General features: G+C 48.9%; 1 protein-coding gene across 2 annotated transcripts in view; it reads right to left on the reverse strand.

The window, feature by feature from the left end:
* REEP1 (receptor accessory protein 1) overlaps window positions 1-25,863 on the reverse strand; it is a 121,588-nt gene that overhangs the window by 39,179 nt on the left and 56,546 nt on the right. For both annotated transcript variants that reach the window (XM_004465704.4, XM_058279044.2), the window contains exons 2-4: window positions 24,120-24,192; window positions 7,148-7,224; window positions 718-838 (exon numbers count right to left, since the gene is read on the reverse strand). In XM_004465704.4, coding sequence (XP_004465761.1) covers window positions 718-838; window positions 7,148-7,224; window positions 24,120-24,192 — 271 coding nt within the window. The remainder of the gene's footprint in view (window positions 1-717; window positions 839-7,147; window positions 7,225-24,119; window positions 24,193-25,863) is intronic.

A 25,863-nucleotide genomic window follows, 5' to 3' on the forward strand; every position in this document is an offset into this window, starting at 1 on the left:
AACTGAATATATCGAGCCACTCAAAGTGCTCCTATTTTATGTTAAAGCATTCTGCCACAGGATCGGTTTTGAAAATAGTATAATTGGTGAAACCTACAATGTTGGAATCTTTTGGCCCAATAATCCCAATCTTGGGAATTCATACTAAGATCAATCAAAAGAAGCAACTAAATTGTACACATGATAGTGTTCATTGCAGAATTATCTGTAACAGAAAAACATGAGAAATAACCTAAATATTTAGTAATAAGGGGACAGACAGTTCTATCATAGTGGGCTCTTACGAGCACCAAGTGGGAACGGATTATTTGCAAACATGTTTAAGATCTCAGAGGACAAATACTGTATCTGCGTTAAGTTGAAAACTATGCAAAAGTCCTATCTGCTGAAGGACAGGGACAGGGAATGGAAAAAGGAAGACAGGTCAGTTTGGGGGTATTGGGCCGTGCGTGAATTTTTTCTTTCTTTTGCTTCAGTTTATGGAAAGGTTTTACAGTCAATGAGGATAAATAACATCTTTCAGAGAATTCATCACTATTTCTAGACACATCAGGAAAACAGGCAAAGAAAATAAAATCAGAAGGATTTACTTGATGGGAGTAAATAAAAGTCAGTTGAGGATTCCCCGGCAATAAAATCATCCCTCTGCTGCTGCGTCCCCATCCTTAGGCGGTATGGCTCACCAGAAGGAGTGACAGGCAGGGCAGGAGAAATTACCTTTTCTTTTGAAGACAGTGTGGGATGCACAAACTTCCTGTAGAGGAGGCTGGAGCCTTTTGTGTAGGGGGAGAGCAGCCAGGCGACGAACGCTATTTTCAGTTCATAATAGAAGGGGAACCTGGAGAGAGAGAGACAGACAAGCCAACACCCCTTCCTTTAGCTCTCGGAAGAGCCAGCCCCGGCATCCCCTCCCCTCCTGCCTGCGCACAGGACGGACGTCGTGCAGGCACGAAGCCGTGTGCACACACAGGCGCATGCACGGCACGACCCGGGGGCATCCCTCGGAAAGCCGGGTTCATAGCTTCTTTTGTGGCCACACAGCCCAGGTCCTCTCCCCCGTCAGTCCCGGGCCCTGCCTGGGCACGGCTGGCGCTCCCTGGGGGGCCTGCACCCCTTGGGTTGGAACTGGGGCTCAGGCACAGCCTGGCGGGCTCTGGAGTCGGGCTGTGCCCACCCACCCCGTCATTCCCGCTTCCCGCCAGGCCAAGGCAGGGCCAGACCCCCGAGGAATACTGCATGTTGGCCCGAGAACCTCCAGACTGAGGAGGAAAGCCCCCCTTTCTCGGCCTGAGCAGAGGCAGGGGACGGGAGCCCAGGCTCGCCCGAGAAGCGGGGCTCACCAGCAGCACCAGCCTGGGGTGGGCAGACGCTGACCTTCCTTCTGCGTGCTGCAGGGAAGCTCAAGGGGCAGGGCAGGGCGATTCTGGATTCGAAGTCCCTGCACACAGTCGAGTCCATCCATCTATTCATTCCACAAGCACGTACCCGGCCCCTGTACCCAAAAGCTTGTGCCGAGCACTGGGGGTACAAAGATGGGCAAAGAACTGACCCCCACCCTCGGGGAGCTTCTAGCCCATTGCGAGACAAGACTCTGGCACCTTGAACCTCACCAGCCCAGTTGGGGCAACAGAAATCGATCAGACAATCACAAATGGGCATCTGTGATGCCCCTTTAGACTTATTAGAAAAATCCAGCCCCTTTCCCTGCACGCAGTTGTGTGGGCACATCGCCTGGCAACTAGATCTGGCTCTCAGGCTCACTCACCTCCTCCGCCAGCGCTTGTGCAGTGAACAACCTGCACAGCCACAGGTGGCAGTCCTGACACTCCGAGGGGGCGGGGCGGGATTCGATGCGAGTGAGGGACAAGAGGACCTGCGCTAGCCGGAGATCAAGCGAGTAAAGCCCGCCCTGGCACCCTCCTTCCGGGGAAGAAGGGAGCAGGAAGATCAGAGAAGTTTCTAGCAAGCCATTTTGAGCCCGAGCGCTCCCCCAGCCCTCCTTTCCTCCTGACACTCTGCTCTCCACCTCTGCCAGGTGCTCCCCGAATCGAATATTCCACCAGCAGCCAGGGGACACTTCCACGGCGAGAGATGCTTCACGCGTCACAGCCAGAAAGGAGCGGAAGGAAGGAAGGCGGACGTGACTGCCCGTTTGCACACTGGCAATTAAGGAGGAGACGTCAGTCCCAAGAGGGAAGCAAATGAATCTGGCAGGTTCAGGTACCAACACTAGAAACACAGACTAGCCTAAGGGGACCTGTCACACCTCGGCTTTTATTTACCACATCAAAGACTTATTTAAAAAAAAAATAGGTAATGCATGCACATAGGTAAAAAATTCCCAAAGTGCCAGAGAGTATACAATGGTCTCCTTCCCACCCCTGCGCCCCTAATCGCTTTTAAAAAGGGGGAAGGGGTTTCTCTGGGTTTGTTTTCTGGGTTTTGTTGTTGTTGTTCTGAGCAATGAAAATGGTATAAAATTGAATGTGGCAATGAACGCACAACTCTGCGATTATACTGAAAGCCACCGATTGCACACTTTGGATGAATTTATGGGGTGTGAATAAAACTGCTTGAAAAAATAAGACATAAACATTTCAAAAAGCACACTATTACTTGTTTTTTGTGGTTCCTTCCAGAGGTGGGCTCGGGCGGGCACAGAGAGTCGTGCAAGGGGTATTTAACTTCCACCCCTGTCCCCTCTGTGACACAGCGCGCACACAACTCAGGGCGCCTCTGGGGATGATCTCACAGCAGTAGGCACAGAGCCGCTCTTCCCGCTCCTGGCTGCACCGGCACGGGCGCAGGCCCACAGCAGGGACATTTAGGGGCTTTATGAGCTTTGGTTACCTGGACAAAGCTGCGGGGACCAGTCCCCCACCCCACACTGTGCTTGCTTCTTCACAGGCACACACAAACGTATCGCGAGGAGAAACACCCAGAAGTGGAATTTCTGTGGATATCTGAGAGAGCGCCGGTGCACCCCCTTGCATGCACACACACGCAAAAAACCATGTGTGAGTACAGCCTGGTTCCCTCCTCCCCGTAGAGGGCCTTGGTGCTCTGGAGGGGAAAGCGTATTCTAAGAGAGCTGGATGCAGGATGAGAGGGTCAAAGTTACCTGAAACGAACGTGGACAGAAATGCTCCGGAAGAAAACCCACGTAAGTTAAGCGTGGTACCTCTGGGGAGGGCGCCTGAGGGTCTGGTAGGAAAGAGACTTACTTTCAAGGTTTAGTTTAGTTCAATGTTTCCATTTTATTTTCCCACGGGCATGTGTTATTTTTCTAATTTTTACAAAGCTGAATGAAGTCACCTACACAGACTGTGAAGCAAGCCTCCACCCTAGCTGCTGAAGTTAAAAAAAAAAAAAATTGATTCCAGTCCTGGAAGTGAGCAAAAGGTAAAGGTGCTTCCCATCCCAGAACCCTCAGGACTGGGGAATGAACTATGGACCAAAGTGGACTTCCAGCTATTCTACTATAGACTTACTGTGATGCTATATCATGGATGTGGAGGCAGTGGCCGCTGGAGCTGCTGAGGGCGGGGAGAGGGACAAACAGGTGCGATATAGGGGCATTTTTGGGACTTGGGAATTGTCCTGGATGACACCGCAGTGATGGATACAGGCTATTATAAATCTTGCCATTACCTACAAAATTGTGCAGGGTCTCCACCGCTGTCGCGCTGTAGGGCAAACGTCGCCCCCACCACCACCCTTTCCTGGTGTTACTCGCTGGAGGATGTTACATTACCTGGCAAAAGGCCTGGGCAGGTGTACTTACGACAACTAATTCAACTGACCTTAAAATAGGGAAATTGTCCTGTTCTTGGGGAGGGCCTAACCTAATCACACGAGCCCTTAATAGCGCAGATCTTGCTCTGGAGGGTAGCAGAAGGCAGAGATTCCAAGCATGAGGACTTGACTCGCCATTGCTGGGTTGAAGACGAGGGGGCTGCCCCGTGCCAAGAACGCGAGGACCTCAGCCGTACAGCCTCAAGGAACTGCGTTCTGCCAACCACCTCCAGAGCCCGGGAGTGGCATCTTCCCCCGAGCCTGGCCGACGCCCTGATTTTGGCCTAGTGAGTTCCTGAGCAGCAGACCCAGTTGAGCCAGGCTGTGCCTGGACTTCTGACCTTCGGAAGCTATGAAGTAATAGAGCTGTGGTGTTGAAACTGCTGAGGTTCTGGTGCTGTAATTTGTTACAGCAGCAATCGAAAACTAATATGTCTCCCCAAATCAAAATCAAATCAACTGCAGGAGTGGTTCCTGAGCACTTCCTAGGCATGAAACTCTAAAACCCCAGGGCCGTCGGTAAGGACACAGTTCAACCAGCCGTGAGCACATCCATCAGAGAGGATTTCCACCCAGCGGAAAACGGTGAGCCTAAACACCAGTGCACCTGGGAAAGAGCTTGTGAGACAACCAGGAATGGGTTGGCTTTTACAGTGGGAAATTTATTTGGGGAAAAGCTGACAGTTCTGAGGTCATGAAATGTCCAAATCAAGGCACCATCTGAGAGGTTTTCTCCTGTGATCCCAGCATCCTGTCACAGGCAAAGATGGCGGCCGATCTCTGCCTTCCTCTCCAGAACCACCTCTCCTGGGGCTCGGCTGTGGCAGCCAGGCACAGGGCTTGTCTCTCTCCGGGCCTTTTCTCTTAGTCTCGGCTGCTCGGCTTTCTTTCCGAGTCCGACTGCAAGCTAGCAGGCATACCTCCCTGGGCCTCAGCTCTCTGAGCCTCTTGGAGGCGTTTCTCCCTGCAGCTCAGCGCTGGGTGGAACTGGAGTCCTTCCTCTCACGTGGCTGCACCAACCATGGTGCCTTCCTTCTCCATTCAGTATCCGTGTCTCCATTTATATCAGACCCAGCAAGAGGGCAGACACCCAAGCTGGCTCACGCCTCGCTGATTAGTCCAATCGAAAGCCCTAAAATGATCTTATCGAGTGATCTAATCAAAGGACCCTTAACCAAACTTAATGCAAAGGGCCCCACACATCCACAGGAATGGATTAGTTCAAAAACATGATTTTTTCTTTCTGGGGTTCATGGAAGAACTTCAGATGGCCATATTCCGGATGTGTGAGAAAGGATGAGAGGGCAGCAGGAGGTGGCTCGATATCAGAAAGGGCAGCCTTGAGGACGGATGGACACCACCAGGCGCTGGACATGCTGTTCAGTGAACCCCAGGGCCCACCTGGGCCTGGCCTTTCACCCTCGCTGCCACGGGGCAGGAGGAGCCCTCCCCAGAGGCACTTTTGGTCCACGTAGCTCTGCAGCACAAAATGGGGCCTGACCCCTAGTACCAGCCCCCGGAGCCTGGGGGAAACAGGGCCCCGGAGAGTTCTGTCTGCACTCCTGGGAAGACTGCCCGGTCCGAGCCTGCAGGCACAGCCCGGGGCAGGGCACACAAGCCTATGAAATTAGGTGATCCAAGCTCCTTCCCCACAGCTTGAGGCCACCCGGACTGAGACAATCCATTTCCCCCAGGGGAACTGAAAGAAAGCATCCGAACCAAAACAAGATTCAGGGACAGAGGCACGGGTTCAGGTCTGTTTCTTGGCCTCACACATTCTCGAGGGTATGTTCATACCGACATTCTTGGGTAAGGACATTTTTTTTCTCCAAACTGGAAATACCTTTAGTTATTTTCTCTGATGACTCTTGATCATGGTAAAACATTTATGTAACAGAGCACATGCAAAAGCAACCCCATAGCCCCAAGCTGTGGAAATAACCCTGGTTAATTGTACCATGCTATTTTTTTATTATTTTTTTAAGATTTTATTTATTCCCCCCCCCCCATTGTTGTCTTCTCATCTTTTTAGGAGGCACAGGGAACCGAACCTGGGGCCTCCCATCTGGGAGAGAGGCACCCAATTGCTTGAGCCACCTCTCCTCTCCACGTTACTTTTAATGCATGTCACATGTGCACAAACTTCCACTCTTTAAAGACAAACAGGACACGATATAGTATCCGTGCCTCTCTCACTTAAGAAGACCCACCATATCAATACACAGACCTAGCTTGTGCTTTTCATTGCTCGTTGCTGGTAATAGCTGCAATGTTTCTAAGAGAGAAAAATACTGGAACCACCCTAGATGTCCACCAAAGGGAGAATGGTTAAATAAGTTATGGTTCATCTCCACCATGAAATTCTATATGGCCACACAAAACAATAGGTAGATCTAGTTGTACTCATATGAAACTATTTCCAAAATAAGTTTAAAAACCAAAGTGAGAACAGTATGTACATGATCCTACTCTTACTAAAAAAAAAAAAATGTGTGTATAAAATTTGTTTAAAGGATACACAACTGTGAAAAGTGGTATAGTGAGAATAAACAGCAGGGGAGGAAAAGTGAACTTTTTAATGGTACAATTTCATGTACTGTTCCCCCCCACAGACCCCGTCTTTTGCTTCTTTACCACTTCCATTAATTGAGGACTGTTTCTGTCTGATGCATCACTTATCCTGGCGCCTGGAACAATACCTGTTCATTGAAGGTCATTCAATATTTACCGGAGTGGTACCTTTCATAAACTAATTTATATATATATATTTTTAAATGTTCTAATTAACATCCCTCACCTCCATTTTTGGCCTGAGACAAGTTTGGAAGCTGGTTCCAGGTATTTCCTGTCTCTCCTCTGACACTAGGCCAAATCTTTCCCCGAAATGTCCTGGGGTACTGGGATGGTGAGGCTAACGTGGCAGCTCAGCCAGGTAAAGGTGCCCAGGTGTCTGGTCAAGCAAGCACTGGGCTAATTGCAATATGAGGGCATTTCATGGACTTCAGTCATCAGTGAGTTGACTGCAAGGATGCCTGGTTACATCTACAACCAACGGAGGAGACTGCCGTCAGCAAGGAGTGACGTCTCATCCAATCTAGTTGAAGGCCTTCAAAGGAAAAGTGAGTTCAGCCTTCGGAGAGAGAATCCCCGTCTCTACTTCGGACAGCCAGCGTCTCCTGGGGAATTCAATGAGGACCTTCACGGGAGCCCCTGGTTTGCAGCCTGCCCGCAGAATCTGGACTTGTGCATCCCAACAGCCACGTGAGCAAAGTTTATAAACTCTCACACTATTGACAGAGAGCTTCTGTCCATTCTGTTTCCCTAGGGAACCTTGACTAATACAGGTACTTACCAACAAAGGAAGATGTCTGTGAATGTCTCTGCTGTGGTGAACAGAGCAAATATAATCCAGTACATCATCCATTTGACCTGTGGAAAGAGAAAACATACAGGCTGGTAGAGGAGGACGAGGATAAACGGCTGCTCAGGCAGGCCCTGCCGAGGCACTTCCAGGCCTGTAACCAAGGGTTAAGAATTAAAATAATTACGATTACAGACGCCTTTATATTACAAAATAGTCAAGGACTGATAGCTGGAATTACTGAAACTGGCTAGACTTAGCCTAGGCCTGCTATTGCGCCGGCCGTTCTAGATTGACCCTGCCCCCTTACGAAATCTTGTTTACGGTTAATCCAAAACTAGACTCACCCTCGTGCGTGGGTGGTTACTATTTGATGGTAAGCACTCCACCCTCCTCTGTTCAATATCCATATGAATAACCCTGCAGCTGACCTCCGTTCTGCATGTCCCTACCCCAGTCCCTCGGGACCCGCCCTGGTTAGCACACACCACACTCTGCCCAGCCCCTTCGTGCTTATCAGTGGAGGCGGCTGTGCCCAGCACCACCCCGTCATTCATTATCGTCCTGATGTTATCGAATATCAAAGTCAATGCAGGTATCCTGGGGCTGTGCAGCAGATCCGTGGTCTTCGGCTCTTCTGTCACCTGACGTGCACAGGGAAGCACCTTCTCCTGTCTCTCCCGGGACCCCGTGGCTTCCGGCGGCTCCCTGTTGCTTTTCTCACAGTCTGTAAAGGACTGCAGTCATCCAGGTGGACGTTCAGCCCGAGGCAGGTGGGCCATACCCTCACTGAATTTCTTACTGAAGAGACCTCACGTACAGTAGCTCCATTCCCACAGGACCAGGAGCGGCCGCACATGCCTTCTGCGGGGACTTCATTTGATCTCCAACACCTCTCATCTCTGTTTGTGTACAGTTCCTTCTCCTCCTCTGAATTCTTAGCGTACTTGATTCCCTCATCTATGATCTTATTTTTCTGCATCAATACCTTGCCTCTACTTATTTTAACACACTTTAAATTATGTGATGGCATGACTTGTTATTTTACTTTTTAAAAAAATTTGGTAAATCTACATTTTTCATTTGAAATAGGTTTTTTGTTTGTTTTTTCTTTTTTGTGTGAAATAGTTTTATTTTCTAATGTTTCTAACTTGTTTGATAGAGTTTTATTAAACCAGGGGCTGTTAAAAAATTGATTTGTTTTATTTAAAAAATTTTTGAAATATAATTTCCCCAATTATTTAGGGATAGTTTAATTATTTTTATATCACAAAATAACTTCATAAGACTCATGTTCTTTTCCAGGTCTACTGATCATTCAGACTGGTGATTTCTCAAATTAAGTATGAAGGTGTTCCCTCACAGTTCATTCGGACACTATTAGATAATATCCCTAGATCTTAAGTTGGAGGATAAGTTACGTGATAAATGTTGGGGGAGTTGGATATTAAGACAGTGTCAGCATTTGAATTTCATCTCAGCAGAGGGTCTCCTCTCTGTCTGATAAAGTTACTAGGCAAGATCCAGCTTTCCTTAGCTTGGTTTTCATACCCCACTGTTTGTCTCTTAGACTTATTACTCACCTCAAGATATAGATAGCACCTACTTTGAACCAGTTTCTGAAGCCACGAACTGTGAATTACTCTGACTCCAACCTTCCCTTCTCCACTGAAAGTCCTGTCACTCACAAATATATTTCTAAAAATCCTCTTCATTGCCAATAACCCAGTTAAAGTCAACATGGTATCTCAATAGATTGTGAATCACTCCAACTGATCTCTCAACCTTCATTCTTGCCCCCATCAATCTATTCTCTATACAAAGTCCACCTCATGTTTTAAACATTCAAAGAGGCTTACGGCAGTCCTGGGCTTGAAAGAGTCTCAGACCTAAGGGACAACAGTGGAAGCGTATAAAGAGGGATGGTATTTTTCCTTTTGGAGTAATGAAAACGTTCTAAAATTGCCTGACCTGATGACAGCACATGTCTGTGGTGAAAATGAGAGCCACTGAGGGTACACTTAGAATGGACTGTACAAGGCACGGGACTGCATAGCACAGGGAATCCAGGGCTGGAAGATGGGCTGTGGTTACAATAGGAGAACTTTCTTTCATGAACTGTAACAAATACATAATACTAATACAGGGTGTTAATAATCAGATAAGTTGGGGGAATAGTTCACCAAATGGAAGCTAAGGGCTCCAGTTAGTAGTAAGATTTTGATGCTATCTTTCATAATTTGTAACAAATGATTCACAACAATGCAAGGTGTTTGGTGGGGAGATGTACGGGAGCCTTGCATGATGATATGCATGTTTGTTTTGTAAGTTCACAACTTTTAACTATACGCTTCTGTTTATCTATGTTCATGTATGAATTACATACTTCTATGAAAATTTCTAAAATCCCCCCCTCCCCAAAATTAATGCAGTTACAGGAGGCAGTTTTTTGGGCTGTTGAAGGCAACTGTCCTCCTTTGCGTGCACAAACTCACTCTTTCTCTCTTTGAAACCCCAGTGTCCCGGGGCTTGGTCTTTCAGGTGCATCGGGAGAAGGAACCCGCGTTTGCTCAGTATCAGGCCTGCTTTGTGACCCTTCCCCTGACCCCTCTCTAAGGTGCTGGAGGCAAACCTGGTGCTTCCATAGCTCATCACACTCGGGGTCCAGCCAGATCCTGGGGCCGCCTGCAGGAGCCCCAGGTGAGCCGGGGAGACGCTGAGTGATACGGGATTCAGTCAGGTCAACTTTCCTGGACTAACCTGGGTCAATTAACTTCCTACTCTGTGGAGACACACCCTGGACTGAATTAGAACTGGGCCTGACTCTGTTTTTTGTTTTTGTTTTTAAAAGATTTATTTATTCCCCCCCCCACCCCGCCCCGCCCCTCCCCTGGTTGTCTGTTCTCTGTGTCTATTTGCTGCAGTCTTCTTTGTCCGCTTCTGTTGTTGTCAGCGGCACGGGAATCTGTGTCTCTTTTTGTTGCTTCATCTTTCTGTGTCAGCTCTCCGTGTGTGCGGCACCATTCCTGGGCAGGCTGCACTTTCTTCCGCGCTGGGCGGCTCTCCTTACGGGGCGCACTCCTTGCATGTGGGGCTCCCCTACTCGGGGGACACCCCTGCGTGGCATGGCACTCCTTGCGCGCATCAGCACTGCGCATGGGCCAGCTCCACACGGGTCAAGGAGGCCCGGGGTTTGAACCGCAGACCTCCCATATGGTAGACGGACGCCCTAACCACTGGGCCAAGTCCACTTCCCTGGCCTAACTCTGAATGGTAGAAATGGTAGTCACCGAAGACCCCTTTTCTTTTAGGAGACCTTCCTTTTCATCTCTTCCACCTCACCACACCTCTCCATTTCCTTTCTCCCCACCAGTGAAGGCTTTGTCCCCTCTCCTGAAAACTCCAAGAGCCTCCAAACTTTTGTCTCCCTCGTGCCTTGGCTTTCCCCTCACCCACCACCCTACAAACCACACCCGTACTAATCCCTCCAACACCAACACACCTGACCACGCTCCTGTTTAAAATCTTCCAGCCTGCAAATTCCTTAGTTGGCTCTTCCCATCTTCTGGTAACTGGACTAACCATTCTACCAGTAACAACAATCAACTCTGAACAAAGTATTTAAAATAACTGTGTGAAGACATTGGAGAGAGCCCAAAGCAGGCAAAAACTGGAAGGGAGTCAGATCTTGAAATAAGGGAACTAAACTGGGTTAGATCCAGGTTCACGTGGCAAGGGAACTCAAGCAGAAATCCAGAGATTTACTGGCCTGAGGAGTTGGAAAAAAGAGTGGCACTGCCAGAGATGCTGGAAATAGAGAGGGAAAAATCTTGGAAAACAGGAAACCATAAAGGGACCAGCCCCCAAATGCATATATAAATGTCCTTTAAATCCTTGGCACTCACCAGATTTGCAAAGATTTGGGTAAGACTCCAAGGAGACTGGGTTAAAAGAACAAACAAACTGCAAGCTGAAAGGGCTGAGCAGAGATTCAATTTCACCCACTTTAAGGGAGAAAGTGTTTGGAATTCAACTCCTGCCAAGTTAGAGAGACTTGGTAAAAATTTCAGATTTTCCAGAGAATTATCAGAAAGGCCAGGAATAAAGATTACCTCCCATGACCAAGTTATTGGCCTTAGATCTGAGGGCAAACCTGAAATATGCCTGCCCAGCAAAATGTAAAATCTAGCTACCACAAGGTCAAAGTAAGCTGCCAGAAATTTAGCTGCCTGCTAGAACAAAACTCAACACTCTTCATGAGAAGACACAAAGTCCAGTCCAATTAGAAATATAGTCCAGCCCAGTACCTAATACAGGAAGTACACAATAATATACTATCTAGTTAACAATAAAAAACTACACATGTGAAGGAGCAGGAACATGTAACCCACAGTTAAGAAAAAAATCAGTCAATAGAAAGAGATCCACAGATGTCTGAGACATAAGCATCAGCAGAAAAGGACTTTAAAAAGTATTAATATATGCTTAGACAACTGGACAGCCACATGCAAAAGAATGAAATTGGATCCCTACCCACCTACCTTACTCAATATACAAATATTAACTCTAAATGGATCAGAGACCTAAATGTAAGAGCTAAAACCATAATATAAAATTCTTATAAGAAAGTATAGCAGTAAACTTTCATGATGCCAGATTAGGCAATGGTTTCTTTTTCTTTTTCTTTTTTCTTTTTGAGGTACCAGGGCTGAGGGTTGAACCTGGGACCTCATATGTGGGAAGATGGCACTCAGCCACTGAGCCACATTGGCTCCCTGAGTTGGGTTTTTCATTTGTTTGCTTGTTTGCCTGTTTGTTTGTTTGTTTATTTTAGGAGGCACTGGGGATTGAAAGTGGGACCTCACATGTGCAACTGCCTGAAGCACATCCACTCCTCAAATGGTTTCTCATAGAGGGCACTACAAGCACATGAAATGAAAGAAAATATATAAATTAGACTTCATCAAAATGAAAAACTTTTGTGCTTCAAAGGACACCATCAACAAAGTATAGAGATAACTCACAGGGTGGGAGAAAATATTTTTGAATCATACATCTGATGACAGTCTAGAATCCAGAATATATTAAGAATTCTTACAATTCAGCAATAACAAGACAAATTTAAACATGGGCAAACAACTTGAATAGATAGTTCTCCAAAGAAGATATACAAATGGCCAACATACAGATAAAACATGCTCAACATCCTTAGCCATCAGAGAAAAGCAAATCAAAACCACAGTGAGATACTACTGCTTTCCACTAGGATGGCTATTATCAAAAATGTGTAAAATATGTGTTGCCATGTGGACAAATTGGACCTTTTCTACATTCCTGGTGGGAATGTAAAATGGTGCAGCTATTTTGGAAAACATTTTGGCGGCTCCCCAAAAGTTAAATGTAGAATACCATATGACCCAGCAATTCCACTCCTAGTTATCTACCCCACAGAAACGAAAATATGTGTTCACACAAGAAACCTGTACACATGTTCACAGTAGCATTATTCATAATAGGCAAAAAGTGGAAACCAGCCAAATGCCCAGCTACTGACGAATGGATAAACGAAATTCAGTACATCCATACAAGTGTATTTTTCAGCCATAAGAAAATGAAGTACTGGTACATGCTACAGTATTGATTGCCTTGAAAACATTACGCTAAGTGAATGAAGCCAGTTGCCCAAGTCCACATATTGTATGGTTCTTTTTACTTGAAATGTCCAGAATAGGCAAAATCATACAGTCAGAAAGAAGATTTGTAGTTTCCAGAGACTGGGAGGAAGGGGGAATGGGGAATGACTGCTAATGGGGTAGGGGTTCTTTTTTGGGGAGATAAAAAAGTTCAGAAATTAGATAGTAATGATGGTTGCACAACTGAATATACTAAGAACCACTAAATTATATACTTTTAAAAGGTTGCTTTTATGGTATATGAATTATATCTCAACAAAGCTGTTATTTTTAAAAATAAGCTCAAAATTAGAAACACCAGTATATTTTGTAAAAACTACATCTTGAAACTACTGGGAAAAATCGATTCTGGCCTAGTATTGGTAGATAAATTTAAAAAATCAATGAGCTCAGTTAATGAAACAAACTATTAATAAAGCTTTTATAGGATGGCTGAACTTTTTTTGTCACCACTTACAAAGATGTTTATCCTAGGAGGAAAATGATGGGATCTGTATTATTTTTAAATATACTGAGTAAAAATACTCAGATATAATAAGTAGTGATGGGGGATTTGGGGAAAGAGTAGACAACTCTTTAAAAAAATCTTTTTAAAAAGAGCCTAAATAATATCCTAGAACTGAAAAATACAATACATGGAATAAAAATTATTGGATGGGATTAACAGCAAATCCATGAATGGATCCATAAACTTGGAAGATAAATTCAGTAGAAGACTAGATTGAAAAATATAATTGGGTGGCAGTCTGATATACAGGGAAGTGGATGCAGCTCAACCAGTTGGGTGCCTGCCTACCACATGGGAAGTCCCAGGTTTGGGTCCCGGTGCCTCCTAAAAGAAGACAAGCAGGCACTACCTCCTGCCGCAAAGAGCTAGACACTGCCTCCCGTTGCATCGAGCTAATGCGCCTCCCACCGCAACTCAGCAGATGCCACAGCCTGTGGGGAGCAGGTGTGGCTCAGGCTGTGGGGCACCTGCCTCTCCTGTGGGAGGTCCCAGGTTAGGTTCCTGGTGTCTCTTGGAGAAGGTGAGCAGACAATGAGCAGACAGATAAGACAACCATGGGCAGGGGGGCATGTGAAAAATTAAAAAAATAAAGTTAATAAATAAATCTTTAAAAAAATAATATATGTGTATTTAGAATTCCTGGAGGAGAGGAAAAGGGGAATGGGGCAGAAAAATATTTGAAGAAATACTGGCTGGAAGTGTTCTAAATTTGGTGAGAAGTAGCAAACCCATGGAATCAGAAATCTCAGTGAACCCTAAGTAAGAGAAATAGAAAAGAAACCAAGATAGGCACATCACAGTAAAACTGATTTTAAAAAAATTTTTAAAGGAAAAATACTAAAAAGCAGAGAGGAGGGAAAAAAAAGATACCGTTTGTAGGAAAACAACAGGAATAATAGAGGACTTTTCATCAGAGACAATAAAGATCAGAAGAAAGGAAGACAAAGTCACCTTAGAACTCAATACCCGGTAAAAACGTCTCTTAACAAATGAGGCTCAATGGATTACTTGACTCTCTGACAGGACTTCTTTGTTCAAAAAAAAATACAGAATATCCCCTGGGAGCTGGAGTGGGGTTTAACTTCAAAAGGAACTGCTGTCTGAGACACTACACGCAGCCAAAGCTCTCTGCAGCAGAACAGACTCCTTTGGGGGTTTGCTTGTTTGTTTTGTTTTGTTTATTTATTTATTTATTTTTGAATAGACTCCTTGGAGGGGCAGCTGTTGGGTCTGTGGCATGGTAGGGGCCCCGGATCCAGGAGTTCCCATCACCAGATTCCAGACACCTTGTGGGGAGCCTGAGTTCCCTCTCCATAGGCTTTTTCTTTTTGGCATTCAAACCATGCTTTGATATCTCCAATTGAAAACAAAGTATACAGGGAAGCGGCTGTGGCTCAATCCACTGGGCTCCCGTCTACCATACGGGAGGCTCTGGGTTCGCGTCCCGGGGCCTCCTTGTGAAGGCGGGCTCGCCTGCACCTTGTGGAGAGCTGCCAGCCCACAATGCGCGGATGCAATGAAGGGAGACAAGCAGACACAGAGGAACACACAGTGAATGGATACAGAGAACAAACAGCAAACAAGCTGCGAAGTGGGGGGGACTTAAAAAAAAAGTAGAATGATATTGAAAGACACTCATTAAAAAAACAAAAAAAAAAACCAAAAAGTATACAATGACAACAAAAATGAAAAATCCCTTTCCATGACACACTGTCATGGATTGAATTATCTCCTCCAAAAAGAGATGTCTGAGTTCTAGCCCCTGGTCCTGTGAATGTGAACTTCTTTGTACACAGGATCCTTGAAGATGTCTGTCCTGGTTTGTCTTTCGTGGACCCCTGAGAATTACGGTCTCAAGCTAACCTATTGCTGTGCCTGTAATTGCAGTGTGGATGGGGACTCCTGATTAGATTCAGTTACGTAACCTTTAACTAAATCACTTGTGATGAGATCACGTTAGGGTTTTGATTGGAGTATGTTACTGAGGGATGATCCAGGTTAGGTCTCCGCCCTCTTGCTGGGGTCTTTCATAAACTGAGAACCGAAAGCAGAAATGCAGAGAAAGAGCTGCCGTTTTGACCCTGCCACGTGAAAGGGAGGATTTCAGGAACAGCAGCGGTCAGCTGCTGTCTGGCCATGCCACACGGCAGGATGCCAGGATGGGCCAGCCAATGACCTTTGGTGAGAAAGCATCTCTGACGGTACCTTGATTTGGACATGTCATGACTGTAAGATTTTCCCCTAGTAAAACTCCCATTACACTAACCACATATTACACTGGCAGCCTTAGCAAATTGAAACAATGTTCATAGTTAAACTGAGGTCAAACTGGATGAGTGGGCCCTTGATATAATAGGATTTATAAGCAGAGGAAATCTGGACACGGGAGGTAGTAGAGACTAAGACAGAAGGAAAGAGAGCGGACAGTGTGATGGAGGCAGAGCCTGAGCTATGCTGCTGGATGTAAAGGACGCCAGGGCTTGCCAGCTGCCCCCGACGCCCACAGAGGGGCCGGAATGGAACCTCCTTGCTTTCCCAACTCCAGCCTCCAGAACTGCGGGATACTCCATTTCCGTTGTTTAAGCCAAACAGTCTGTGACAGTTTGAGATTATTTTACAAATCCGCAAGAGAGAGATGATGTTTGTAAACTAATCTCTTCCTTTGATTGCATTAAATTCAGTTGGGGGGACTTTGATTAGATTATCTGTTAAGATCACTTGTAGGGCTCTTTGATTTCACCACTTCAGTAAGGCAAGACTCAGGCTGAGTCCCCACTCCCTTGCTGGGTCTGATAGGAACGGACACAAAGACACACGGGAAGAGAGAGCACTGTCCTTTTTTATCCTTCCATGTGACAGAAAGGAAGAGGCTCGAAGAGCTGAGGTCTTGGGGAGAGATGGACCATCTGCCTGAAAGCTTACAACTGATGGGGAAGAGAGCAGAAGAGCTGAGACTGATATAGAGAGCCCAGGAAAAAACAAGCCCTGTGCCAGGAGAGAGGGGACTGCAGGATCACTTAAGCCAAGCCTCAAGGGGCTGGGCCCATGAGCTCAAGAGAAAGAGGAAGAGGAGGGGAAGGAGAGCCCAGGCAGAGACCACCCGCCATCTTGTTTCAACACATGGCTTTGGTGAGAAAGCACCTCTCATGGTGCCTTGAGTTGCACTTTCTTCTGCCTTGGGACTGTAAGCTTTTATACCTTTATAAAAGCCAAAAGATTTCTGGAACTTTGCATGGGCACCCCTTTGGCAGACTAATACAGTCTATGGTAGTTTGTTACAGCAGCCCTGGCAAATGAAGACACCGCCTTTAGCTACAGACCAACATCTCCAGAGTCATCTACACTTGCAGCCTTGACTTCTCCGCCCACCTCCCCACCCTGCAATCCACGATGCCAAATCCGGCCTCTTTTTAACCTACTTCAAGGGGGTTAAAGGGCTGCCAGTTTACGGCCTTTGGCTGGACTACTTCAGTGAGGTGCGTTGTAGGTTGGGTCTCTCCCGTCTTGCTGGAGAACTGCAGGCAGAAACACACAGAGAAAGACAGCTGCCCTTTTACCCTGCCATGCAAGGGAAGACGCCAGATCACCTACGGCTGCAAAAGACAGACCGACAGAGCAACCCCGAGAGGCTGGAATCAGCAGAGCGGAGAGACAAGGCCTGGGAAGAGAGAGCCTTGAGCCTGGTGACCCACAGCGGAGCCGGGGAGAAAGCGGGCCTGGAGGGGGAAGGCAGGGTCCCCAGCAGAGGCTGGCCAGGGCCCCCAGCGGGCGACCTTGGTGAGACAGCATCTCTGATGATGCCCTGATTTGGACATTTTCATGGCCTCGGAACTGTAAGCTTTTACCCCTAATGCTCCCAGCAGCTTTAGCAAAGTAAAACAGCCACAGCCACGCTTCCTGCAGACACACAGTGAGCCGTGGTCTTAACGGAGGGCCCTTTTCATTTTGGCGCATCCCATCCAACACTGCTTCCGGTGAAGGGCCCTTTTATTACCTCAGAAGAAATAAGGAAAAGCTGATGCTCTGGGGAGTCAGGACCCAGGCACGCACCCCGTTGCCCGAGGCAGCTGGCCCTACACAAGGCTAGGACGCGGGAGCGTGCAGGCAGAGCGCCACTGGGAGTCGGCGTTTGGTGGGGCTGGTGGGCCATCCTGGAGAAGCCCTCTCTCCTCTGAGCCAGTGAGCTGCAGGCCGTGCCGCTTCTCAGCCGGCGTCCAAAGGCCCAGAGACCGAGGAAATGGGGGTGGTGTTGCTATGGTTACGCCACACGCCCAGCTCCGTGCAACTCAAAGTGTGGTCCGTGAACCAGCAGCACCCGTACTGCCAGGGAGCTGGCTGGAAATGCAGACTCTCAGGCCCCACCCCAGACCGAAGGCATCGGCATCTGCATTTTAATGAGACTCCCTGGTGATGCCGGCTTGAGAACCTCGGGTCTAAGCCACTCCCAAGGTTTTTTGTTTTCTTGTTTTTTGGAGGTACCAGGGATTGAATCCCAGCCTTGTACATGAGAAGCGTGTGCTCAACCACTGAGCTCCACCCACCCCACCCCCCTCACCAGTTTTGCTTCTCATCCCCAGACCTCAAGGCTCTGCTTTTTTTTTTTTTTTTTAAACAATTTTAACATGGGATACGAAGTGCTGCCAGGGATGTGGTAGCAGAGACTAGCCTGTCCCTCCGATTTCCAAGGAGCAGAGATTTGGGCTCCACCACTGGAAGAGGAACCCTAGTCGACAAAGCCCTGACAGCAAGGGAGCACGGATTGGGCGGTAGCTCAGGGAAACGTCAGGAAAAACTGGAAAGAAGTATGGGTGCGCTGTGGATTGCTAGACAGACAGCATAGCTTTCAGGATTTTCTAATTCAATAAGGGTCTTGTTTTCCAGTGTCTCTGAGATATTTTACAGCTCTGTAAGTTACAGAAAACCGACTGCAGTGCAAATGCTTTTTATCCAGAGTAGCAAATGTTTAATCCAGTGTAAACACATTGGCTCTCCCTGTCCCCTAAGAAGTCAGCTTAATGTCTATTAATGGATTCATTTCAACATTCCTAATGGCTTGCATATTCTGGGTTTTTTTTGGCGCCTCCTTTGAACTTTTTTTTTCCAAACACTTTGCTGGTATCCTCATTAATTAATGAGAAAAATAAAGTCTTTAACAGATGTTAATTTTATATTTGTACAAGAGTTATGATGTTACTCTTTTAAAAAAAATAATCCTTTAACACAAGACATAAATACTAGCTATGACCTTATAACCAGTCGCATAAAAAGGACTGTAGCTTCTATACACACTTTCTTCCTTTCTGCGTTATGTGGACTGAACTGTTGTGGTTCGTTCTACTGTTTAAATTCCACTCTCTCCCCCTGGTATGGCACGCAGGTGTGTCACGATGGGCCACGGGGCTGTTTAGTTTTTAGGGTGCTGGGTGTTAAGGCTGCGGGAGGAGAAGACTGCCCAGGGCGCCCGCCGGGAAGTGGGCGCGCCAGGGGCACGTTTGCATGTGGCAAGCGAGCAAGTGCGCAGTTCTCGTCGGAAGGCTTTTTAACATGGGAAGACAGGGGAGGCGGGTGTTGGGCAGCCACGAGGTACATACAGTAGCTTTTCTTTTTCTTTTCATTACCCAGCGTCCAAACCTTCCCCTTGGAGGGGAACGTCCTAGCAGGAGGCAAGGCTCCCCAGGACTCTCAATCCGGGGGCTTCCCGTGGGGCGGCAGCAGCAGCGGCTCCCTCGCCAGGCCTGTCCTGTGGCACGAGTCTTCTCTGATGCTCCCCAATTCCTGAGCATCCTCCCCGAGCCTTCTGGCTACTTCTAACAATTCCCATCACCTCTCTGTTAACTTGTAGGCAAATGTTCACAGCTGCATTATTCACCAGAGCCAAAAGGTGGAAACAACCCAAACGTCCAGGGATAGATGAAGACGTAAAGTGTGGTCTAGCACGCAATGGAGTACTATTCAGCCCTGAAAAGGAAAGACGTTCTGATACATTCTACCTCATGGATGAACATTATGCTAAGTGAAAGAAGCCAGGCACAAAAAGGCAAATATTGTATGGCCTCATTTAAATGAAATATTGAGAATAAGCAAATTTATAGAAACAGAAAGTAGACTTGAGGTTACCAGGAGTGGGGGGAAGAGGAATAGGGAAGTATTGCTTAATGGGTACAGAATTTCTTTTTGGGGTGTTTAAAAAAGTTTTAATATGGTAGGTGGTGGTAGCACTACACTGTAATTAATGTCACTGTAACAATTTTTGAAAATGGTTGAAATGGCACATTCTAGGTTATCTATACGTGACCACACACACACAGATGCTTTTGATTAGGACAGTGAGTTTGGGAAGACATGAGAAGCTATCGGTGCAAACGGTAGTAATTTTCAACTTGGGGATCTTGTATTTGGGAAGTCCAGGGTGGAGCCTGAGAGGCTGCATTTCTAACAAGCTCCCAGGTGACGCCAACACCGCTGGTCCACGGACCACTTCAGGCTCCGGAGTCCTGAGTGCTTGCAGGAAGTGCTGGGAAGCCGGACGGGGCAGGATGGAGAAGGGGCTTAAGACAGAATAAAGGAGTCTGGACTCTGTTCTGAGGAGATAAGCAGTCGGGAAAGGATCGAGGGTGGAAAAGGATGGATCTCCAATTTTTTTTTAGGAGGTTCCAGAGATCGAATCTGGGACCTCATCTATGGGAGGCAGGCTCTCAACCACTGAGCTACACCCACTGCAGGATCTCCATTTTTTCTTTTTTTCTTTTTTCAGGATCTCCATTTTTAAAGGCTTCTGGAGGCTAGGGGGAGGGCAGAGGAATCAGGAGATGTCACAGGCAGAAACTCTCCCCCAAAAGACACCCACGTCCTAACACCTGGAGACTATAAATGTTACCTGATAACATAAGGAACTTCACAGAGTGATCAAGCTAAACCCTTAAAGTGGACAGATTATTCTAGATTATCCAGGTGGGTACAATCTACTCTAGCCCTTCAACGTGGACCATCTTTCCCAGCTGTGGTCGGCAGCTGTGGCTACAGGAGGATTCGAGGAAGGCAGCGTCGTTGGCTTTAGAGGAGGAAGGGGTACCAGTCAAGGGCTGTGGGCAGCCTCTGGAAATGGAGGGACACAGACTGCCCCGGAGCCCCGAAAGGAACACAGCCACGCCTGATTTTAGCCCAGTGGGACCCACTGCACTTCTAACCTGCAGAATGGTAAGGTAACAAATCTACACTGTTTTTGGTTTTCGTGTTTTTTTTAAAGATTTATTTTTTACTTATTTCTCTCCCCTTCCCCCCCCCATTGTCTGCTCTCTGTGTCCACTCACTGTGTGCTTTTCTGTGTCCGTTTGTATTCTTGTCAGCAGCACCAGGAATCTGTATCTCTTTTTATTGCGTCATCTTGCTGCATCAGCTCTCTGTGTGTGCAGTGCCATTCCTGGGCAGGCTGCACTTTTATCACTCCCCATTCCCTACCCCATGCTGCCCCCGGTAACCTGTGTTCTAGATTCTGACTCTATGAGTTTGCATCTTCTAGTTATTTCATATCAGTGAGATCATACAATATTTGTCCTTTTGCGTGTTTTTTTTTTCACTCAAAACCTGTGTTGTTTTAAATCAATATATTTGTTGTCGTTTGTGACAGAGGCAGTAGAAAAGGAATACACGGAAGTGGATTTGGCTCAACTGATAGAGCACTGGCCTGCCACATGGGAGGTCCAGGTTTCATGTGGTGAGCTGGCCCACGCGCAGTGCTGCTGCACGCAAGGAGTGCCCTGCCACATAGGGGTGTCCTCCGTGTAGGGGAGCCCCACACACAAGGAGTGCACCCCACAAGGAGAGCCGCCCTGTGCAAAAAAAGTGCAGCCTGCCCAGGAGTGGCGCTGGATACACATGGAAAGCTGGCATACCAAGATGATGCAACAAAAAGAGACACAGATTCCCAGGGCCACTGACAAGAATGCAGGCAGACACAGAAGAACACAGAAGGCAGACAAGGGGCGGGGGTGGGGGGGGGTGGGGAGGAAATGAATAAAAAATAAATCTTTTAAAAAAATAAAAGGAGTACACGAGCGTTGTGGCAACCTAGGAAGAAAGGATAAGCACCTTATCTGAAAAGGGGCCTTCAAAGGAGGGGAGGGGCCTGGTCTGGAAGGGGACAGAGCTGAAGGGGCGTCCTCCCTGGCCGGGTGGGCGCTGGGGAGGCGGTGAGGGAGAGGCAGGCCGCCGAGGAAACTCACAGGTTTCTCTCTTGGACAAATGGGTCTATTAGAAGGAGGGCACAGAAGGAAACGAAGCCGCATGCGTGGCAGCGGGAGAGGGTGTGCGCACGCGCAGGTGTGGAGAAAGGAGGAGGGTTTCCCTGAGTCCTGCTCAGCTCCGTTCATCTGATTCCATATTTGCCAAGAAATCTTCTCGACTCTCAAGAAGGCCCCTGTCCTGGGAAACGCGGGCTTGCCAGCCAACACAGGCATCTGCTCTGCTTGTCAGTTATAGTTTTCCCTCTAAAGTAATGACTTGCTATTCTAGTCCTATGCCGGGCTCCTGTGAGCCGAGTCGCAGCAAAAACAGTTTGCCAGGCTTTGATCTCTCCCGCAAGGGCTGGCAGAACGGAGCTTCCGGCCCTGCAGAGAGGAGGAGCAGAGGCTGGAGGGGGGCCCCGGGCGGGCCATGCTGCCTGCACAGCTTCCCGGCACCGGAGGCCGGGAGGCCGGAGAGGGGGACCTGGCGGCGGCCGAGCCAGGGAGCCGTGAGGGCCTGTGCCTGCGACGGCAGGGCTGTTTATAGCCCGACACCCAGAAAGCACCCATCTGGGCCCCGCTTGGCGGCGGCAAAGCGCAAGCCGAAGCTAATGGTTCTGGGCGCCGGGGAGAGTGGGGTTCAGCTCTGCTTGCAGCTGCTCGGGAGGGGGCTGCTTGCATGGTAAGGGCATCCCGGGAACCGCAGAGAGAACTTTCCAAGTCCCCGGGGAGTTACTTCTTTGCCCTCACTCAGCTGGCCAAGCGACCTCTGAGGAAGAGAGAGCGGACCTTTGTCCCTCACCACGCAGGGGGCTGGGCTTGCACTTACCCACCCCCCAGGCCTGGGGCTCTGGGGAGTTAAGCTGCTTGTCCGGCAGGGCATCAAGCACACGTCGGGCCGAGACCCCACCTCCCGATGCCCAAATCTGCACCCCCTGCACCTCGCCCTGGGTTTTGACCTACAGGCACCCCTTCCCTCGCGGCCCAGGACGCACGGATCTTTGTCAGCCAGGGTGTCCCGACAATTCCCCTGCACACCGAGGCCTTGTGCCCGGGCCTCCCAAATCGGCCAGCGGGAGTTAACCCGATCCTCCAAACCAGCACACCTCGCAGCTTTCCCTCATGCTCCACCGTCCCCTGGCACGGGAGCAGAAACAGGACAACGAGCAGCCTCTGCCCTCAACGAGCGGCCAAAGCCCCGGGCTCAGACTGAGGCATGCTAGAGTCTCAGAACTGGACCTAGAACGGCGTCCCGCCCCAGCCAGACACTGGGAAGGTGCCTCCTGGGCCACAGGGTGCTTTCCGGGCCGGCAGACTGGCTCAGAGAGGTGGAAGGCACGCGCCCGGGGCCCAGGGGCCTCCCACGCCCAGCACTTCCTCTCGCCCGGCCCCCTGCTTCCCTCACGGAGCGCCGGGGTCCTGGAGGGAAGGCCACGCCTGGGTCTGGACCACACTTGGTCCCTCTCTTCGCCTGTCGCTGGGCACGTGAGCCGCCCCCACTGTTTGGCTCTCGGGAATGATGCCGCTGTGAACGTTGGTGTACGAGTGTCTGTTGAGCTCCTGCTTTTATTTTTTTGGGGATGGAGACCTAAGAGTGGCCGTCAAGGTTTTTCGATGAAAACTTACATGGAAAGGTGATGGGAATTGTTAGAAGTAGCCAGAAGGCTCGGGGAGGATGCTCAGGAATTGGGGAGCATCAGAGAAGCCTCGCGCTGCAGGACAGGCCTGGCGAGGGAGCCGCTGCCGCCGCCCCACGGGAAGCCCCCGGGGGCTCGGCACATCCCTGGAGATTGAGTCCTGGGGGGCCTTGCCTCCTGCTAGGAGTTCCCCTCCAAGGGGAAGGTTTGGACGCTGGGTAATGAAAAGAAAAAGAAAAGCTACTGTATGTACCTCGTGGCTGCCCAACACCCGCCTCCCCTGTCTTCCCATGTTAGAAAGCCTTCCGATGAGAACTGCGCACTTGCTCGCTTGCCACATGCAAACGTGCCCCTGGCGCGCCCACTTCCCGGCGGGCGCCCTGGGCAGTCTTCTCCTCCCACGGCTCCACCACCCCCAGCCTTAACACCCAGCACCCTAAAAACTAAACAGCCCCGTGGCCCATCGTGACACACCTGCGTGCCATACCAGGGGGAGAGAGTGGAATTTAAACAATAGAACGAACGACAACAGTTCAGAACACATAACACAGAAAGGAAGAGAGTGTGTATAAAAGCTATAGTCCTTTTTATGCAACTGGTTATAAGGTCATAGCTAGTATTTATGTTTTGTGTTAAAAAACCTTTTTTAGTAGGTATCAGGGATTGACCCTGGGACCTCGTACCTACAAGGCAGGTGCTCAACCAGCGAGCTGCACCAGCTCCACAAAAGATTATTTTTTAAAGCGAGGACTCTGGAGGCCACAGCAGGCCGACGGAGAGAAGAGTGATGGGGGGACTCCTTGGCTTTGCACGAAGGAGTCCATCCATTCTCCCCACCGCCTCATGCCCAGCTTCGCCCGCCTCACCCCACAGCCCGCCCCCAAAACCAGCTGTGCTACTTACATATTCTTTAATGTCCTTTGACTTCACAGCCTTGTAGGAATAATACGCAGGGTAAAGGGTGCCAAATATAAGCCTGGAAGGAAGAGAGAGAGAAAACGCAGAGAAACGTGAGTTGCCTTCCTCCTGTCTGAGGGAAAAGACCTGTCCTGGGTGCTGGGAGCAGCCCTCTGTCCAGGCACCTGCTGCTGGGTGCTGCACTGAGCCCAGGAGGCCGTGGAGGCTTCTCGTCCAGGCCTCGGGGGTGCTTGGCACCCCCTCCCGTTCTGGCTCCTTCGCTCTGTGATTTGACAACACGGAAGCGGGGTCTGGGGTCATGAAAGCCCAAAATGGGGGTGGGGGAGGCAGGTGGCCGAAGCCCCTGAAGTGAAGGGGCACTCTCCCCTCCTGCTGCTCCCACACCCAGGCTTGGGGGCCTTCTTGTCCATCAGACCCTTTTTCGTCAAAGCGCCGTCCAGGGGCACTGCCCCGGCACTGGCCTCGGCATCCTGCAGCAGGAAAGAGCTTTTCCTGCGGCAGATCCGTCAGGCCAAGCCCTCCTCCCCCACACGTCGACTGGCCTCTCGGCCCCAAGGTGACAAAGCAAAGTGAGGGCAGCGCCCGGCCCCACTGCCCACTGTCTGGGCCTCCAGGCCCCAGGCCGCGCCGGTCATCGGAGCCTCAGCCCTGCCTCCAGGGGCCTGCCCCATGACCGTGCCTCATTCCCAAGCCATGCAGGCTGGAGGCCCCAGGCCTTCCTGCTCCTTGGCAGGTAACCCAGCTCAGCCCTGGGCCAGGGCCCTGCTCCCCACGGCCGGCCCTGACCTCCCCACCAGGCTCTCCGTGATCTTATCGGGGCTTTAGGCGTCTTCCAGCCACTCCCAAGGCTCCCCCACCTCCTGCCATCCCCTCCATGGGCTAAGTGCCTCGAGGCAGAGGAGGGGTGTGCTATGCTCCCACAACCCACCAGGCCCTCCACAGGTACACATATATGTACCAGGTCCTGGGTTCAATCCCTAGTGCATCCTAAAAGAATCATCAAAAAAACAACAGACAAAAGGCGGCTTTGAGAAGCAGCTGTGGCTCAATCGATTGGGCTCCCGCCTACCATATGGGAGGCCTTGGGTTCGCGTCCCAGGGCCTCCTTGCGAAGGCAAAAGCTGGCCCGCGTGCCGTGGAGAGCTGACAGCCCACACCCATGCCCATGGAGAGCTGGTACAGCAAGATGACACAACAAAAGAGAGACAAGCAGACAAGAAGAACGCGCAGCGAATGGACACAGAGAGCAGACAGCAAGCAAGTGGCAGGGGGGGAATAAATAAATTTTTTTAAAAATTAAAAAAAAAGGCAGCTTAACAAATGGAAGCATTACCTTTTTTTTTTTTTAGCATTACTTTTTAAAAATTCTGTCCAGGCACATTTATCTATTTAATCCTAAAAACAAACTCAATTGTTTCTCCAATATTCTGAAAGATGAATAAATGAGCAGAGATTCCTTAAATGACATGAACAAAGTCTCCTTGTTAATCAAGAAAATGAAAAAAGAAAAGATTGTTCATACAACTAAATTCTACATTGTTTTTTGACCTTTGGCATTGATATAACTTCTTTGCTTTTGCTACAAAAAATTGCTACAATATTGTAGTTAACTAAGGCCTGTAAGTTACATTAGTTGTATTTTTCCCATGCATCACCGAATTCTGTAACACGTTGTAATAGACCAGGGGTTCTTGACCTTTTTTGTTCCATGGAGCCCTTGCCAGTCAGG

The sequence above is a fragment of the Dasypus novemcinctus genome, chromosome 17, assembly GCF_030445035.2.
Source record: "Dasypus novemcinctus isolate mDasNov1 chromosome 17, mDasNov1.1.hap2, whole genome shotgun sequence".
In the NCBI taxonomy this organism is placed as follows: Eukaryota; Metazoa; Chordata; class Mammalia; order Cingulata; family Dasypodidae; genus Dasypus; species Dasypus novemcinctus.